Source organism: Elephantulus edwardii, unplaced genomic scaffold (assembly GCF_000299155.1).
Source record: "Elephantulus edwardii isolate Elephantulus edwardi_28Jun2011 unplaced genomic scaffold, EleEdw1.0 scaffold00039, whole genome shotgun sequence".
Lineage (NCBI taxonomy): Eukaryota > Metazoa > Chordata > Mammalia > Macroscelidea > Macroscelididae > Elephantulus > Elephantulus edwardii.
Genome location: NW_006399789.1, coordinates 7952069 through 7969302, shown reverse-complemented (window position 1 = coordinate 7969302; position 17234 = coordinate 7952069). Strand labels below are relative to the sequence as shown.

At 40.5% G+C, this 17234-nt stretch overlaps 1 protein-coding gene across 1 annotated transcript in view; it reads left to right on the top strand.

Moving 5' to 3' along the window:
• PDE7B (phosphodiesterase 7B) overlaps positions 1 to 17234 on the top strand; it is a 541867-nt gene that overhangs the window by 399676 nt on the left and 124957 nt on the right. Inside the window, exon 3 of the mRNA XM_006885008.1 lies at positions 12479 to 12562. Coding sequence (XP_006885070.1) covers positions 12479 to 12562 — 84 coding nt within the window. The remainder of the gene's footprint in view (positions 1 to 12478; positions 12563 to 17234) is intronic.

Below are 17234 nucleotides of genomic sequence, written 5' to 3'. Positions count from 1 at the left end.
GGTGAATATTTATAAATCATGTTGGTTTTACTTAGAATCATTCATAGACATTTTATCATATTAATTGCCGGTGATTAAAGTAACTTCTTAATTACAATACCTAATCAATCCTTTATTGTGTAATGCCTTTCTCTTCACTCACCTCATCTACTTATTCACTTTATCCCCCTATCCCTCCCTTCCCATCCGTGTTATCCCTCTAAGATTGATTCATTCGGAACATAAGCCGTTCTTTAGCTTTTTTATAACAGTGACCTTACACCAGAATTGTCTTTTTGTGACTGATGTGTGCCACTCAGTCTAATTTGTTCTAGATTTCTCCATGTTTTCCAGTATTTCACAAGTTCTTGACCATTTTAGTGGTATTTGAAAATGGAGTGAGCCTTTAATGAGTCATTCTTACCCTCGCCTATCCATTTTCTAAATCCAAAGTTGATTTTTTTTTTAAGCATGAAAATCCCATCCCATTATTATCGTTACATTCAAGTCCCTCTGTGCTTTCCTAGTTCTCGTGGAGTTAATCAGACTCCTCAGCCTGTCCTGCAAAACTCCAGCCTCCTTTGGCCCCATGCACTACCCCATCTGCTTTATTATCTTAGCTATGACATATTTGGTTGTTGTTGTTGTTAAGTGCCGTCAAGTTGTAGACGACTCATAGCAACCCTGTGAACAAAAGACCTGAACACTTGAATAACGTTCGTCATTTTTCCAAGTTCATGGAGTTTCCAGAGGCAAGCCATTTCAGAAGTGGATGCCACTCCTGCTTCCAAGTTTGTTTTAATTGGGAAGCTCCACCAAACACTGTCTGTCATTGGTAACCATTATTGCATTTGACAAATCAGTGTCACAGTTTTTAGCATCACAGCAAACACAAGTGCCTCAATTATCCTATTTCTCCCACCATAGAACCCTTGGACCATCCACTGTACTTCCTGGGAGACCACATAATGTATGATGCAAGCCAGGAGATTTTTTTAGAATGAAATGTGACACTATTGCTAACTGCATCAGATAAGGCTTCAAACATAACTCAGACCTTTCTAGAATCACTTGAGACATGTTCACATTAAATCAATTCCTTTTCATCCATGAGATCTCACCTCAGATGTCATTTCCTAAGGGAAGCTGACTTCTGTGAAGAGGTAAAATCCTTGGTATTGTTCATTTTTTAAAAATATAATTCAACTGTCATTCATTCTATTAGCCAAAATTGCAATGTTTGATTTATGCATAACTCTTTTCTGTCCTGTTCTTTCCACTCACTACCATTTATTTAGAACTGATTCATAGCTGACCCTTCAGTGGGTTTTCAGAGGCTATAAATTTCACAGGAGGAGATTGCCCATCCTTCTCCCTCTGAGCTGCTGGCAGATTCAAACCATCCGCCTTTGGATTGGCAGCGCTACTCTCTACACAGTGGACTGTAAATCCCATAAGGCTATGATTCTTCACCAGCGTATTTGTCCCCACTAAGTATGATGTATCATCAGTATCCCATATTTTAAATATCATTTATCATTTGATTGTGGATCCAAGTAAGACAAAATGGTTGACAACTTCACTTTTTCTCCATCTATCATGATGTTGTCCATTGGTCCGGTGATGAGGATGTTTGGTTTCTCGATGTTACGATGCAATCCACATTGAAGTATGGTCATTCATCTTGAAGTACAGTGCTGTGAGCTATGTTGATGCTTGTTCTTGTCGTTGTTGTTAAGTGCTGTGTATGTGATATAAAATCTGAGTGCCAAAATTATCTCATTTGCTTTTTTATTTCCTTTTTACTGACATTTTATCCACAATATGTATAGAGTTCTGCATCAGAATGTGTTGAAAATAACTGTATTAGTCTCAAGTCTCTCACTGAGTTTTACATGAGAACTGCCTCCTTCACCTACAAGACACCGAGGTCTCCAATGGAGTCTACATTTTCCTGAAGTCTAAACCATCAGGGAACTCAAGAGACCCAAGTCATGGTACATAACACTTCTATTTACTAGTTTTACAGTTCTGCCATGAAGAAGTACCAGGATAAACACTCACTTTTCTTCATGACATAACCTGTTGGTACTCAATTTTAATTTTAATAACTCAGGTCCATCAAAGAATGGGGAAAATATAGCAAAGAAGGTAAAGGAGAATGTAGCTATCATCATGGGTAACCTTACTCAGACCCTGTAGTTGAGCACGGCAGCATCTGCTCTATGCTGCAGTAGTTCACCATTCTGGAGGCCACCTGAGTTCTCACCCCTAAGTTCTTTGTGTCCTTCTGTGCACTGGGGATGATATACACTCCTACCTCAGGGGTTGGAACTCATTATTTTTGAAATGGTTCCTGGTACAAAGAAGTTCCTTTTAGAAAAAAACTGTCTGAATAGCACAATGATTAATATCTTGGCTATCAATTGAAAGGTTGGTAGTTCAAATCTACACTGAGGTGCCACCAAAGAAAGGTGTAAAAAAGAGCAAGGGCCACATGGGGAGTACCACATCTGACCTTTATCAACTTTGCAGAGGGAAACTGTCCTCCAGCATCAATAACATAGAACTCATCCGAATGTGGTCAGACCTGTTCCCCGTGCGCCCTTGCCTCTCTCTTTACATTTCTACGTCAAACGTACTGCCTTTCTGTGTCCAAAATCTGATGTGATAGCTCACAGAACACACTGAACCATATAGTGAAAGTCAAAAGGTTTTCATTCAGATTAATACAGAGTACAGCCAAAACAGTGCACACAGTGCACCCAAAATGTGCACACAGGCACCTCAGCCTCGAGCCTCATGGCTCTCATTGTTCCCAAGTTCCCAGGCCTAACAATATTGACTTCTCCCATCCAATGTCCCATCATCTCACATCAATTCTCCAGTTCACCATTGCTGCTGCTGTCATCCTGAAGCATATCTTACATTTCACTGGGCTGGGGAAGGTCTCTCTTCTCTGGGTGGGTTAAGAATTCTATCTCTTCTGCTGGGAAAAGAATTTCATCTCTTCTGATGGGGGAAGAATTCCTTCTGGTAGAAGAAGATTTTGTATCTGCAATGATAACTCTTTAACTTATTAGCAAGACTAGTCAATTCCCTGGTAGATTGTTGAGACTGGCCAATCTCCTTGTGGAATGGTAGATAGCCAATGCACTTTTGGATAGACCACCATGCCCCATTTGCATAGTCCTATCCATCTGCATTGCAACATCAAATAAGGGCTAGGAAAGTCATAATGGAAAATTGCATAAAAAGTCAGGTGACCTGTCCAGACTTTGAAAGCTATTGAATGCACTTTCACTCTGAAACTTACCAGGTTTCCAGGACTCAAAATTTACTCCAGGGCAACTCGTTTTGTGATAGCGGAATAATGGAGGGGGAACCCAGGAATTTCAGAAGATTAAGTAACAAAATAAGAATAATTACTACTATGGAGTATCTACTCTGTGCAATGGCAGACACTGTCCTAGTTATTAATGCAGCATCTGTAAAACAGAAAAAGGCAACAAGCGTAGCTTTGGTGAGATTCCAAAAGTAAAACAGTATTATTCTAGAAATTATGTGAATAATTGTCTAGCTTTCACGGATGTTTTTATTTCTTAGGGCAGACCCAGATCACACATTTCTAAAGATAACTCCGCAGGATATTCCCTTTCTTCCCAGTCTTTGTAAGCAGGCGTGTTCTTTGTGTTCTCTTAAGTTCTTTTACAGCTTCTTGGAATTCCCTTTAGGCATTCCTGCTGTTCTTGTTCAATATCTTTTCTTTATTAAACTCCTGTGTTCCCAATGATTAAAATTCACTTTTCTCTCATTTCCCCTCCAAACAACCATCCACTGGAAAATGTGGATAGTTCCCGTTGGCACTAGTATGAGTTAAAACTTACCTACTATTGAAAATAAAGAAACAGCCATGACATATTCATTTTGGCATGCACTTTCAAGATCCCAAAGTGCATGTTTATCACAAAGCATTTAAAGTTGCAAGATAATACAGTAGTATTTGTAGACTCTTGTTTGGTGAAATCTCCCTTTCCCCAGACTTTGAGACAAAAATCAAGATTCTTTTGAAAGTAGATAAAGTGAGGTGGATTTTTTTTCCTTTTGTTTCTTTTGCCAAAACGCATGGTTTTAAAGTGACCAAATCCTGACATCCCTCTTTTCCTATACACATGAAGTGCTTTCCATGATAGCCCACGAGTGCATAGCTACAGGGAACAGACCAGTGGGTCTGGAGCATCCCACTCAGCCAGTTCAACACATAGTTTTCAAACAGGTTTAGCCTCTCTGGAAAAAAGTAAAACAGGAGATTGAAAATTTGGGTCAAATCTGCCATTTTGGATTCCATACATTTTCTAGTCCTCAAAACAATTACCTAAATTATTGTGAACTTTCTGACTATTCTGCCTGAATTCTATAAATTCATAAATGATTTAACATGCTCAGCTACTAACCAAAATTAATTCATCCAGAGACACCTTGGATGTCTGGTGATCCATTTCTGAAAAATCAGCTGCCAAAACCCTGTGAAGGCCAAGAGCTACTGTGACAAACGTGAAGTTACCATAGATCAGAGTCAATGTCACAGCAACTGTTTGTGTGTTGTTGAGTTTGGTGGGTTTTTTCTCATCAGACCATAAATCTATGCTGTAATTAAGTTGCACAACCTTCCTTCTATTTGTTTAGCCACATAAGCATCTTAGGAGATAAATACACTCTGCTGTTTCTAGAGTAACCCTCTGAAACTCACCAGGCTGTCTCCTGAGGCAGTGTCTGTGCCTAATGTTCTAGTCTAAGATTCAGGGATTAAGGAGGCTCTTCATTTTGCAAATTTCAACAGTGACATGAATTACTGATATGCTAAGGAAGCTCAAAGGAACACATGAAAGCTTATTCTTCTCCGCAATATATGGGTTCTTCCACAGTCTCATCCTCCCAATATTAGCAACATCTCACCTTCCTTGTCCATGAGTCAGGCCCCTGCAATGAACCTCTGTAAAATCACTAAGTCCTCTGCAAAGCATTTATATCTCGGACTTCAATATCCTCTTCATTTGCCACAAATGCAATAGGAGCACACTAGCTGGCTCTTCCTTACCCCTCTTCTCCACCCTCAAAAGACCTTGTCACCATGGCTGGGGCCAGATTCTGATTTTCTTGTCATGTGGCCCATGCTTCAGCCACTGTAAGTTGTCATCACTGTCAGAGTCTCCACCCTCTCTTGCTAGTTACATAAGAGGCCACATAAATGTCTGCTCCTGAGTGCAAGCTTTTATTAAACAGAGACGGCACAAAGGGCCAAGTGGGCAAGAGGTCCATCCTGGAACCACGTCCCCTGGGAGGATAAGCAGCCGGCTCCAGACCTTGGCTTGTAGGACAGGACAACTCAGCTCTCAGCATGTGTTTGTGGCCTTAAATACCGGGGACGACATGTTATGTTTTCATCCCAAAGGGGTAAAAGAGAAACAGCCTTTTCAAAATAAGAATTCCCCTGCTGTTTGTTTCATTTTGGAACACAATAAGAACAGACCGAGGACATGACTCTCGGCTGTCAACGCTTCCTACCCTTCTTCCAAAGGACCTGCCATGTGCCAGAAAGAAAGGGAAAAAAATGATCCTCAAGTTAAACACGGGCTTAATGAATAGTCAAAATAATTGTTTAGCTTGGACTTCAGTCCTTAGGTAAAGAGATGATTGCCTGAGAGAGTGGGCCAGCAAAAGCAGTTCATCAGGACGCCCCTTCATCGGTTCTCCTCCAAAGGCTGTTGTGTCTGGATAGTTCCTCATTGCTCACCAGCATATTGAAGCAATTTAGTGTAGAGAGGGACTCATCCAGGCAGGGAGAAGAGCATAGACCTTTCTGTATAGGAAATATATGCTTAACAAATGAATTTTACTGCATTAGAGGCTTGGTTAACTAAGAGGCTCGTGACACGGAACTTTTGGTTTGTTTTTATTTTGTGTGCTGAAAATTTTCTAAAAGACCTATTTAGAAATGTCTTGCTTTCCTAACTATAGGATTTGTTTTAAATGATATAATTTTTACTTTAAATATTACATTGTGCCTGTCTTAGTTATCTAGGGCTGCTATACTATAGTAGAGAGACCACAAATGAGTGACTTTAACAACAGAAATTCATTTTCTCACAATTTAGAATGCTAGAAGTCTTAATTTAGGGTCTGATTCTGAGGAAAGACGTTCTCTCTGTGGACTCAGGAGAAAGGTTCTTGTTTCTTTGGGCTTCTGTTCCTGAAACATCTTGGATTTGGGGGTGTACTTTTTTTTAATGTTACATTGATTTGCATACAAAGTTCATATATATCATGTTTCACACTATCCTTCATTCGCATTGCGTTTCATACAATCATTCTCATTCATTATATTTTATAAAATCATTCACTGTTAAGTCAGGCCCATCATTACCCTGTCTTTCCAGATCCCTGCCAGATCTTTCCCATTTCCTTTACCCTCCCTGTCTTTCCACCCACTAAATTGTGTGACCCTACGATTTTCCCCCTACCTGCCCTCACTTAGGGATCTCTCCAAATTATTGAGGAGTAGTGATGTCAGTGTGAAGACTACGGTGTGTCTGATTTAGGCCATAGTTTTTCCAATTACTTGCTCTGCATCTGAGAACTGGACTATGAAAAAGGATGACAGGAAAATAACTGATGCCTTTGCGCTGTGTTGGAGAAGAGCACTGACCATCCCATGGATGGCCAAGAAAATGAACAGATATGCCTTGGAGAGGGTGCAGGCAGAGTGCACCCTCGTTGGAAGCAAGGATGATGAGGCTTTGCCTCACATACTTTGGACATATTGCTAGGAGGTGCTATTCTTTGGAGAAGGACATGATGTTGGGAAGGGTGGAGGATTGGCGAAGGAGAGGAAGATCTTCAACCATTTGGATTGACACAGTGACTGCTGCAATGGGCTCTTGTGTGTCGTGAAGTGTGAGGATGGTGCAAGATAGAGCGTGGTTCAGATCTTTGGTTCATAGGGTCACTATGAGTCATACTTGACACGACAGCATCTAACAACAACATCTTCACCCCTCTGTTCCCACCCCTTTCTCCCCTTAGATCCCCATATACATTTTACCAGTTTAATCCTTCTATTTTTATAGTAATGGTCCTATGCAGCATTTATCCTTATGAGATTGAGTTAGTTCGCTCAGCCTAATGCTCTCTGGTCACTCCCAAGTTATGTAGTAATTTTCAAAACCGTTACTCCTGAGGACTGCACAGTGTTCCAGCATACGAATGTACCACAAAGTTTTTAATTCATTCAATTGTGGTTGGACATTTAGGCTGTTCTCATGTTCTTTCAATGGTCAGTAAAACTGCTATGAACATTGGTGTACAAATCTCCATTCGTGTCTCAGTTCTAATTTCCTTGGGGTATATGCAAAGGCATTTGACTGTGTGGATCATAACAAACTGTGGCTGACTGTGGGAAGAATGGGAATCCCAGAACATTTAATTGTGCTAAAGGTCGCTATGAGTCGGAAACGATTCGATGGCATATAACAACAACAACAACAATGCGAAACCTATACTTGGACCAAGAGGCAGTAGTCAGAACAGATCAGGGTAACACTGCATGGTTCAAAATTGGGAAGGGTGTATGCCAGGGATGCATCCTGTCTCCATACCTTTTCAACATGTATGCAGAGCAGATTATCTGAGAGGCTGGGCTCTATGAGGAGAATTGTGGCATCAGGATTGGTGGAAGATCTATTAACAATCTGTGTTATGCAGATGACACAACCCTGCTTGCTGAAACTGAGGAGGACCTCATGCACTTGCTGCGAAGGGTCAAGGACTGCAGCCTTCAGTATGGACTGAGGCTCAATGTCAAGAAGACAAAGATTCTCACCACTGGACCAATTGGCAGCGTCAGGATGGATGGCGAAGAGACTGAGATTGTTCACAGCTTCAGTTTGCTCGGCTCCACAGTCAACACTCTTGGCACCAGCAGTCAGGAAATCAAAAAGCATATCGCGATGGGAAAGTCTGCTGTTAGGGACCTCTCTAAAGTACTCAGGAGCAACAGTGTCTCTCTGGAGACTAAGGTGCGCCTGATACAGGCCAGGGTCTTTGCAATCGCTTGTTATGCATCAGAGAGTTGGACAATGACTAGGGAGGACAGAAGGAGAGTGGATGCTTTTGAGCTGTGGTGCTGGAGAAGAGTACTGAATGTACCCTGGACTGCCAGGAAAACAAACAGATTCATCTTGGAGTGGATTAAACCAAGCTACTCCTTGGAGGCTAGGACTCTGGGGCTTCGTCTGACATACTTTGGACATGTTGCCAGGAGGGATGGGTCCTTGGATAGGGACATCATGCTTGGGAGGGTGGAGGGACAGCGCAGGAGGGGAAGACCCTCTATGAGATGGATTGATTCGGTGACTGGGGTAATTGGGATGGGTGTGTCAGTGGCGATGCGGTTGGCGCAGGATAGAGCAGGGTTTAGGGCTGTTGTGCATAGGGTCGCTATGAGTCGCAAACGACTCGACGGCACATAACAACAACAACAACATATTCCTACAAGTGGAACAGCTAAATCATATGGAATTTCTATGTTCAGTTTTTGGAGGACACACCAAACTACCTTCCAGAGTGGTTGTACCATTTTGCAATCCCACCAACAGTGTATGAGAGTGCCTATCTCTCCACATCCTCTCAACATTTATTGTTTGCTGTCCAACTAAACGTTGCCACTGCTACTGGAGTGAGATGGTATCTCCTTGTGTAAACCCTCTTTATGTGACTTGGTAATTCTCTTCCTCTACGTCTTTGAAACCTAAACAAGATTAGACACTCCTATACCTCAGAAGCAAAACAAAAACATTTCCAAATAGGATTATAAATACAAATGTTAAGATTTACAGTACATATTTTGGGGAACACAACTTTCCTTATGAATAATCAGCCTCTAAGACAGGTATTGGAAGCATTGATACCAAATCTTTAAGATGTGATTGTGAAGTTTGTTGGTGCTCGTTTGTTTGTTGCAGTTGGTTAGGTGTCTTGACCATCATCTTGCTTCATTGCTATTTGTTATTTCTTTCCCAAAATTGAGATGAACCATCAAAATTCTGCTTGATTGAAAGTTTGTGTAAATTAGTTGCTAGGTAATTTTAGCTTGCTGAATAATTTCTTTTAAATAATTGCTTTCTATTTCTTAGTTGAAAGTAATAAATAGCTTGTTGATCCAGAAAAGGATTTGCTTGTCTTGGTTAAGCAGCCCAAATCCAGTGAATAAACACTAACAATCTGATTGAACCTCAGATTCATCAAATAGGGGGCAAGGGAAGTTTACCAAAATTCAGTTTCCAGGAATCATGATGGATTTATGTTTGGCTTATTGGCAAACAGAAGCTCTGGTGGTTCAAAGGATTAAGCATTGGATTACACACTGAAAAGTTGATCGTTCAAACCTATTCGCCACCCCACAGGAGGAAAGGAGCAGCCAGATTGTAAACAGTTTTAGAGTTTTGAAAACCCTTGAGGGCAGCTCTACTCAGCCCTGCAGGATCACTGTGAGTCAGAATTGACTTGATGGCAGTGTCTGGGTAGTTCACAGACACTGTGATTGCTGGTAAACATCAATCAAAGAATTCATTGGAGGGAGGGGAACAACCCCTTATGCTTATTGTTTATTCTGATAATATAAAATAAAGGTCACAGTCATGAGCTGCAATCAGATCAATATTTTAACATTAAGTCTGCACTTTCCATAAAGACTAACAGTCTCTGGCAACAGGGCAAAAGCTGTGCCGAGGAAATCTAACAATCTAGGTATCAGGGCTCACCAGTTGCCACACAGTCCATTCTGACTCCTGCTGACACTCTGTGTGTCAGAGTAGAACTGTACAGTTTTCAATGGCTAATTTGGGGGGGAGTGGGAAGCAGGATCCCCACATGCCTCTTATGAGGTGCCTCAGCATGAACTTTAACTCCAGCCTCTCAGTTAGAGGCTGAAACTTTAACAATCTGTACCACCCAAGAACCCCAGATGCAGATGCAAGCTCCGCTAGTTATAAACTTGAAGCACCATAAAATCTACAGCTTGATTTGAATCAATGGATATTTATGGGGTGCATTTAAAAGCCTTGACTCCTTAAGTGGAGCTGTTGAGTTGACCAGCAGCCCTCTGCAGCCACTATCCTCTGAGCTTCCACTTTCTCACATGTAAAGTGACTTTAGTAGAGGTCTTCCTTATGAGGCTATTGTGAAGGTGCAATGAGAGAAAACAAGAATATAAATAAACAGTGATGTTCATGAAAACGCTTTGCAAACTTTTTAGAACATTCTTAGCATAGAGTGTTCATGACATCTACCACAGACAGAAAAAGTCTTCAACTCCTCCCATTACATCCCACTGCCTATGGGACAACCAGCCCCAGAAAGTTGTCTGTGCTCAAGGCATTCCTTTCTTCAATGTCAGAATACACTTGTGGATATCTTTCCACGTACTTCTCCATTTCTTCCCTCCCCTCCCCAATTTTGCTCAAACTTTTGCATGTCATAAATTGGTTACATACCTTAATGGCAATATGACAATATTATAATAGGCTATACAAAATACAGGGAGAATTAAATAATTCACCAATATAAAATGCAATACTTTGGATTTTTTAGTTAGGTGAGGAAAAGAAAAGAGTATTCCTTTCTTCATTTCTATTTGGGGGTCCACTACCGCCTCCAATCTGGGGAAAAGAGTTTATGAGATTAGATTCATTATTTTTGGAACTGAGCTTCCCTGATTGAGTTGTTCCAGAAATATACTTCTTCCTCTCTTCAATTTTATAGGTAATTATATGATTATATGAAATCTCTTATGAATTTGGTCTTTATATATACTCTTGTTCACAAGGAAAAACAGCACATAAAGCTCCATCCAGAAATGCAAAATCATAGTGTGCACAATTTTTGCTCTGCAGAAATGTAATTGTTGGGCATTGGAACTTGTTTCAGATCTTCCAACAATGACCCTTTGAAGTAGATCTTAACTTCATTTTATAAAAGAGTCAAGTCAGATCTAGAGAAATAAATTTCTCAATATCCTATAAGTAACAACAAATACACAACACACCCAAGCCAGGAGTCTATGACAAGTCGATTCCTACTCAAAGCTGCCCCATGTTTCTGAATCTAAGTAGGCTCCATAAAGTTTTCAATGTGTATGACCTTTTAGAAGAAGATCAGCAAGCCTTTTTTCAAAGATGCCTCTAGATAGATTTGAACTACCAACCTTTACATTCGTGACCAAGTTCTTAACTATTTGCCCCATCCTGAGGCTCCTTTAGATTTACACTATGTCTACCTTATTGAAGCGCCAGGCTATTTCCACTTCATTGAGTTACTTCCTTAGCTGGGAAAGTGGCCAACATATTAAAAAGAGAACCATATGTAGACATTAAAGGAAGTCTACAAACAGGTATTTGTGAAGAGTATTTAAAACAAACAAATCAGCCTTAGAGAAAAGTACAATCACCATGCTCCTTAGAAACAAGGATGGTGAAACTTTGTCTCAACAAGCTAGATAGATGCAATGACTGTAAAAAGGGGCTTGAACATGTTGGAAATTGTGACGGTGGCACAGGATAAGGCAAGGTTACAATCTGTTGTTTTTGGGGTAACTATGAGTCACAGTTGACTTGACAGGACCTAACAACAAATAAATAAATCACAGTAACATTACAGGCTATTCCAGAGACAAGAATGACTAAGATATTTGAAGCACTTGGGCCTAGAATGAGCTGCCTCTGGAGATGAAGGATAGAGACACATTCTCAACTGATTCTAAAGCAGACCAGGAATGGAACCTAGGAAACAGAGGAGGTAGATACCAGTCGGGAAATAATTCTGCTGAAAGCAAAGGAAAAGGCACTGTCGGTGACTCAAATGCTCTAATAAGCATAAGAGCTACAGGGAAACCTGGTGTCTCAATTGTTATACACTAAAATTTTAGCCAAAGGTCAGTGGTTCAAACTCAGCAGCTGCTCTGTGGGAGAAAATGTGCACCTTGTGAAATGTACAACCTAGAAAATCCTGTGGGGTAGTGCTCCTCCCTCATCCAGGGCTGCTATGAGTAGAAATAGACTCTAAGGCACACAAGAGTGATAATCCCAGCACACCATTTATCTTTCCAGATTAAGACGCTTCATGACCCTGGGAAGTATTTCAAACTAGAAAAACACAACACTATGGGAACTTTATAACTACTAAAATTTTCCCAGACCCATCTTTCAAGCAAATATAAGCTAGAGCTCTGCTTCATTTGTTACAGTTTTGCCTATTTCATTACACAGGCATTTATTAAACAGCCCTTCCCATGTTGTCTTCTCTTAACTACACTGCCTGGAAATCATTTTGCTCTTGACATCTGGTGTTGGTTCCACTAACATAACCAGTTAGGAGGATTTGTGGAAGAAAAGTGAGCACACTTGGCAATGTTTTCAAACATTTGTTTGGATTTTCTGTTTTCTAGGAGATGTACGACTAAGGGGTCAGACAGGGGTTCCTGCTGAACGCCGCGGCTCCTACCCATTCATTGACTTCCGCCTACTTAACAGTGAGTAATCAAGTGTACCTGGAGAGGAAGAGAAAAAAAATCCTTTTTCCCTCTGAACTTCAAAACTCTCTGGGGTCTGCCTTCCTTCCTCCAACTCGCTCTTCCCAACTGGACCCTAACCTTTGTCTCTCAATTTCCTCATTGCTGAAATCACTCTGGCTCCGCCCTGCCATTCAGAGCTCCAGGGAGTCAAATGAAGTCATGTCAGCTGGAAGAATGCAAATCTGAAAAATTGCTAAGAACTATACAGGCAAGCTCTTACTTTAGTTATCCAGCACATTCCCCCCACCGTCAGCCAGGACTGGGCTAGAGGAGATTCTGTTTTATTTTAATATTCTTCTGGGAAATCTATTCCCTTAGTCATCCATCCATTATCTAATTCTCACCTCCTTGTCACACCGAAATCCCTGAAGTCTCCTCTTGAATTCTTCTTGAAAACTCTTCACCAAGGTTAAAATAAATATACTTCTTTAGCCACACCGGCTGCTTCCTTCATTACGGTTTATCTCAGAAGGTCATAGGTCTGTCTTTTGCCCTCCACATACTACTACTATTCATTTATCCACTACTGGTGGCTCAGTGGTTAGAAGCTCTGCTGCAATCCCAAAGGCATCAGCTGCTCAGCAGGAGAATGATGGCCAATCTCCCCCCATGAGATTCTGAAAACCCACTGGAGGGTTAGCTGTGTCCCTTCTGACTTGATGTACAATATCAACAACTCATTTGAAATTTTGCTTGACCTTTACTTTGTAATCCTTATTCTCTGTCATTCTTTCTCTTCCTGCCTCATGTGTATGTGTGTGTGTAAATATATATATATGCATATACATATATATATTTACACATATATATACATATATATTTACATATATATACCAAATCAATCCACCTCCTAGAGGGCCTTCCCCTCCCGCAGGAGTCGACGGCAGGTAACAACAACATGTCTACATATATGTATGTGTATATATATGTGTGTGTGTGTGTGTGTGTGTGTGTGTGTGTGTGTATTTACACACACACATACACATGAGGCAGGTGGATTGATTCAGTGACTAGGGTAATCAGGATGGGTGTGTCGGAGACAGTGAGATTGGCACAGGAGAGAGCAGAGTTTAGGGCTGTTGTACATAGGGTCGCTATGAGTCGCAAGCGACTTGACGGCACATAACAACAACAACAACATGTGTATATGTAAATATATATAACAAAATATTTACTGTTGCAACATTTGTTTACAAGTACAATTCAGTGGCAATAATTACAGTCATCATGCCATGGAAGCATCCCCTCAATTCACCTCCAAACATAATTCTCCTATTATCAGGCTCCTTTGAGAATTAAAATTACCACCCCTCCTGATTTCCTATCTTCCAGCCACCGTAGTGAGAGCCCGGATGGTTAGTCCATAGAGAGTTACTCCACTAATGCAAGGGCTGTGCCTCTCTGGTAGTTTGAATCCACCAGCAGCGTGATCGAAGAAAGGTGGACAGTCTCCTCCCATGTGGTTTACAGCCCCCCAAAAACCTACAGATGGGTCTCATCTTGATGGCAATGAGGGGGATTTTAATTTTTTTTTTTTTAGCCTTCATAGTCATCTGTCATTTGGGGCTGGAAAGTAGGAAATAGACAAGTCTCTCCATTTTCCCCCAGGTTCTCAGTGCCTACTTCTGCCCATCAATAAATTCAAAGTGCTGGAGTGTGCACAAACAGTATGGTTTATCCTCAGCATAAGTCAACTGAAGAGCCTGCTTCATTTCCCTTCACCCTTGACAATTATAGAGGAAATTATAACTTACTGTCCTGATCCTTAGGTACTTGAAATGCTAATAGAAATTGGACATTCTTTTATTGCCCTTCACTTACTCAATAAGCTGCACTACAGTCCCAAAGGCTCATGGTTCTAATCCACCGGCTGCTCCATGGAGGATGGGCAGTCTCCTCTTGTGCAATTTACTGCCTTTGAAAATCCACTAGAGGGTCAGCTATGAGTCAGTTCCAACTCAGTGGTGCACACATGAGCAGCAACAATACGTATATTCAATAAGCTCTGTCCAGGCATAAAGTAATGGGATACTACTCTGTAATTAGCTGTGAATTCAGTGTTAGTGAGCCAACACTATATCTTAAACAAGGTGCAATAGCTATGCGGTTCTTTCTGGCTTTTTCAGGGCACAGTAACATGGATTTGCTTTTTTCTATACTACAGGCAATCTCGTCTACCCAGTTCCTAAATAATGTTTTTAGAAAGCAGAGCCACCAAGTACCTGGACCTATATGATCCTGAAGATGGGCTCTGGGGAGTTTCTGGTGTCTTTTAACCATTTGTTCTGACACTAAACAAGCTGTCCCAGCTATCTGAAAAGTTAATACCCTTCACAATCTCTGTACTGTAAAGATTTCCAGGTCCTAGGAGTGAGCTTTTACCAAGTAAGATGGGAGAAGCAGTTCAGTATCTCAACTGTGACTTTCCAACAGCACCACAAGTTGTAGGGAGAAAAGCCTCCTCAATAGTAAATGAAATCTTAGATCATGATCTCTCATATAAAGCATGGATGTTATGAAAATAGGAAGTATTTCTCTTCCTAGTTCTAAGGATCCAATACTGGAGTCTTACTCTTGTAACGCCAGTGTTAATAAGTATCATTAATTACTAATGGTGATTCTCATTACATAGAGAGGTATAGACTTCAATTCTTTATTTTAGTGGTTTCTGGATTTTTTTATAATTTTTATTTATTTTAATGAGATTTTGCAGAGATTTTGGATTTCCATTCACTTTTTCATTCACTTTTCTCCCTGCCCACGCCCCAGGTTTCTGTATATTTTTCAATCAGATTGTTTTACTGTTGTAACTGGAGCAAGGTGGGGTAGATGAGAAGCAAAGCAAAAACCAACTTAATCTGATGATGTTTTATTGTATAGTTTATACTGGTCACTGCACAGCAGGTGGTATGAAAGCGATTGTCATTCTGTCACACACACACCCCTGCAGTCTCCAGGCTGTTGACAGTCCCCAGCCTCATTGCCCTGGATGCTCTCCATCCCTTGATTTGACTCTGCCTGTGTTGCTTGTGACACCTCCTATCATCAAGTCACAGTGTTGGTCCCCTATCCTAAAGTTGCATTCCCCTCTTCTCAACTTTCAGCTCTGGATGACTCTTATCATTCATGTCTATCACTAACTTTGGATGTTACGTTTGTTATGTTATGTTATGTTATGTTATGTTATGTTATGTTATGTTATATATGTTATGTTAAGGCAATAATAATTAGGCTGTGTTGTATTTTCACTTTTTAACCCTGTTGTGATCCATGGGATGCCCAGGGCCCACTCACAACCTCTAGAATTTGTTTCTGCCACTTTTCGGGTGTATTGCCACCTGTTGGAGACCTATACCACTGCATGAATCTGAAGAATAGGTCTTATCCCACAAACTCTAGGACCAAAGGTCCTTTGGGACACATATGCCCCACTATTTGTATCATAATGCTTAGTATCCCTTCTTAAAAAAAAAATAAATATTCAAAATACCATACTTTGCTGAAAACATATGGTTTCAATAAAAATTCAAATTAGGAGGTAATTTGGTCTTGAAATGGTTACGTGGTTTCAACTACTTTTTCCCTTATATAAATAAATAAGAAAATAAACTGCAATTTAATAAAAGACTGTTAGTAGTTACTGTTGCTTTCATGATAATTACTGATGTTTTCATAATTATTATCAATTTTCCAATTAGATTAATTAATTTTGTAGTAAGTAATCAAAATTATATTAGAGATATAAACATAAATTTTCTCAGCACTTAACTAATACCATTAATCTACTGAGACATCTTAGACATTTTCCTTTTTGCTGTTGTCTACCTCTTATTAAGTGTAGGAATGAGTTGGAAATGTAGCCAATAACATTGCTGTGGTCACTTCCAATTATTTCCTGACTTCGTCTCCAAGAACAGCTATGTGTGTTAGCGATAGTGAAGGGTGTGTGGGTTTGTGTCAATATCTGGTCATATAAAATATTTAGAGCACAGCTAACCTCATTCATGTCCTTGTCATGCTTTGCCTGAGTAGCTAATGTGTTCTTTCTGCCTAAAGGAAAATATTCTAAATATTCACTTGATCCCCATTATTCACGGATTCCATGTTTATGAATCTGTCTACTCACTAAAATTTGTTTGTAACCTCCGTGCACTTTCATGGTCATTCACAAACACGAGCAAAAGTGGAATATCTTTGAGTTAACCAAGGTGCACTTTCCCAGTGGAGGTCAAACAAGGTAATGTTCTGATTGGTTTCAGCTCTCATGCTGGGAGCATTCTTCTCAGAATCAGCATGGTGCAGTCTATTTCACTGGTTTATGCTTGCTGTTTGTAACGTCACTATTCAAAATGGTCCTAAGTATGGTATGGAAATGCTAGCTAGTGTTCCTAAGTGTAAGGTTGTGATGTTCCTTCACAAATAAACTTCGTTCAGAAAGGAATTACAGTGCTGTTGTGGGAGTTCAATATTGTTGTTGTTGTTGTTGTTGTTATGTGCCATCGAGTCGCTTGCGACTCATAGTGACCCTACGTACAAGAGCTCTAAATGCTGTTCTATCCTGTGCCAACCTAGCCATCTCAAGCGCACTTATTCCCACCGCTCCATCTCACCAAAAGTCTTCCTCTCCTTC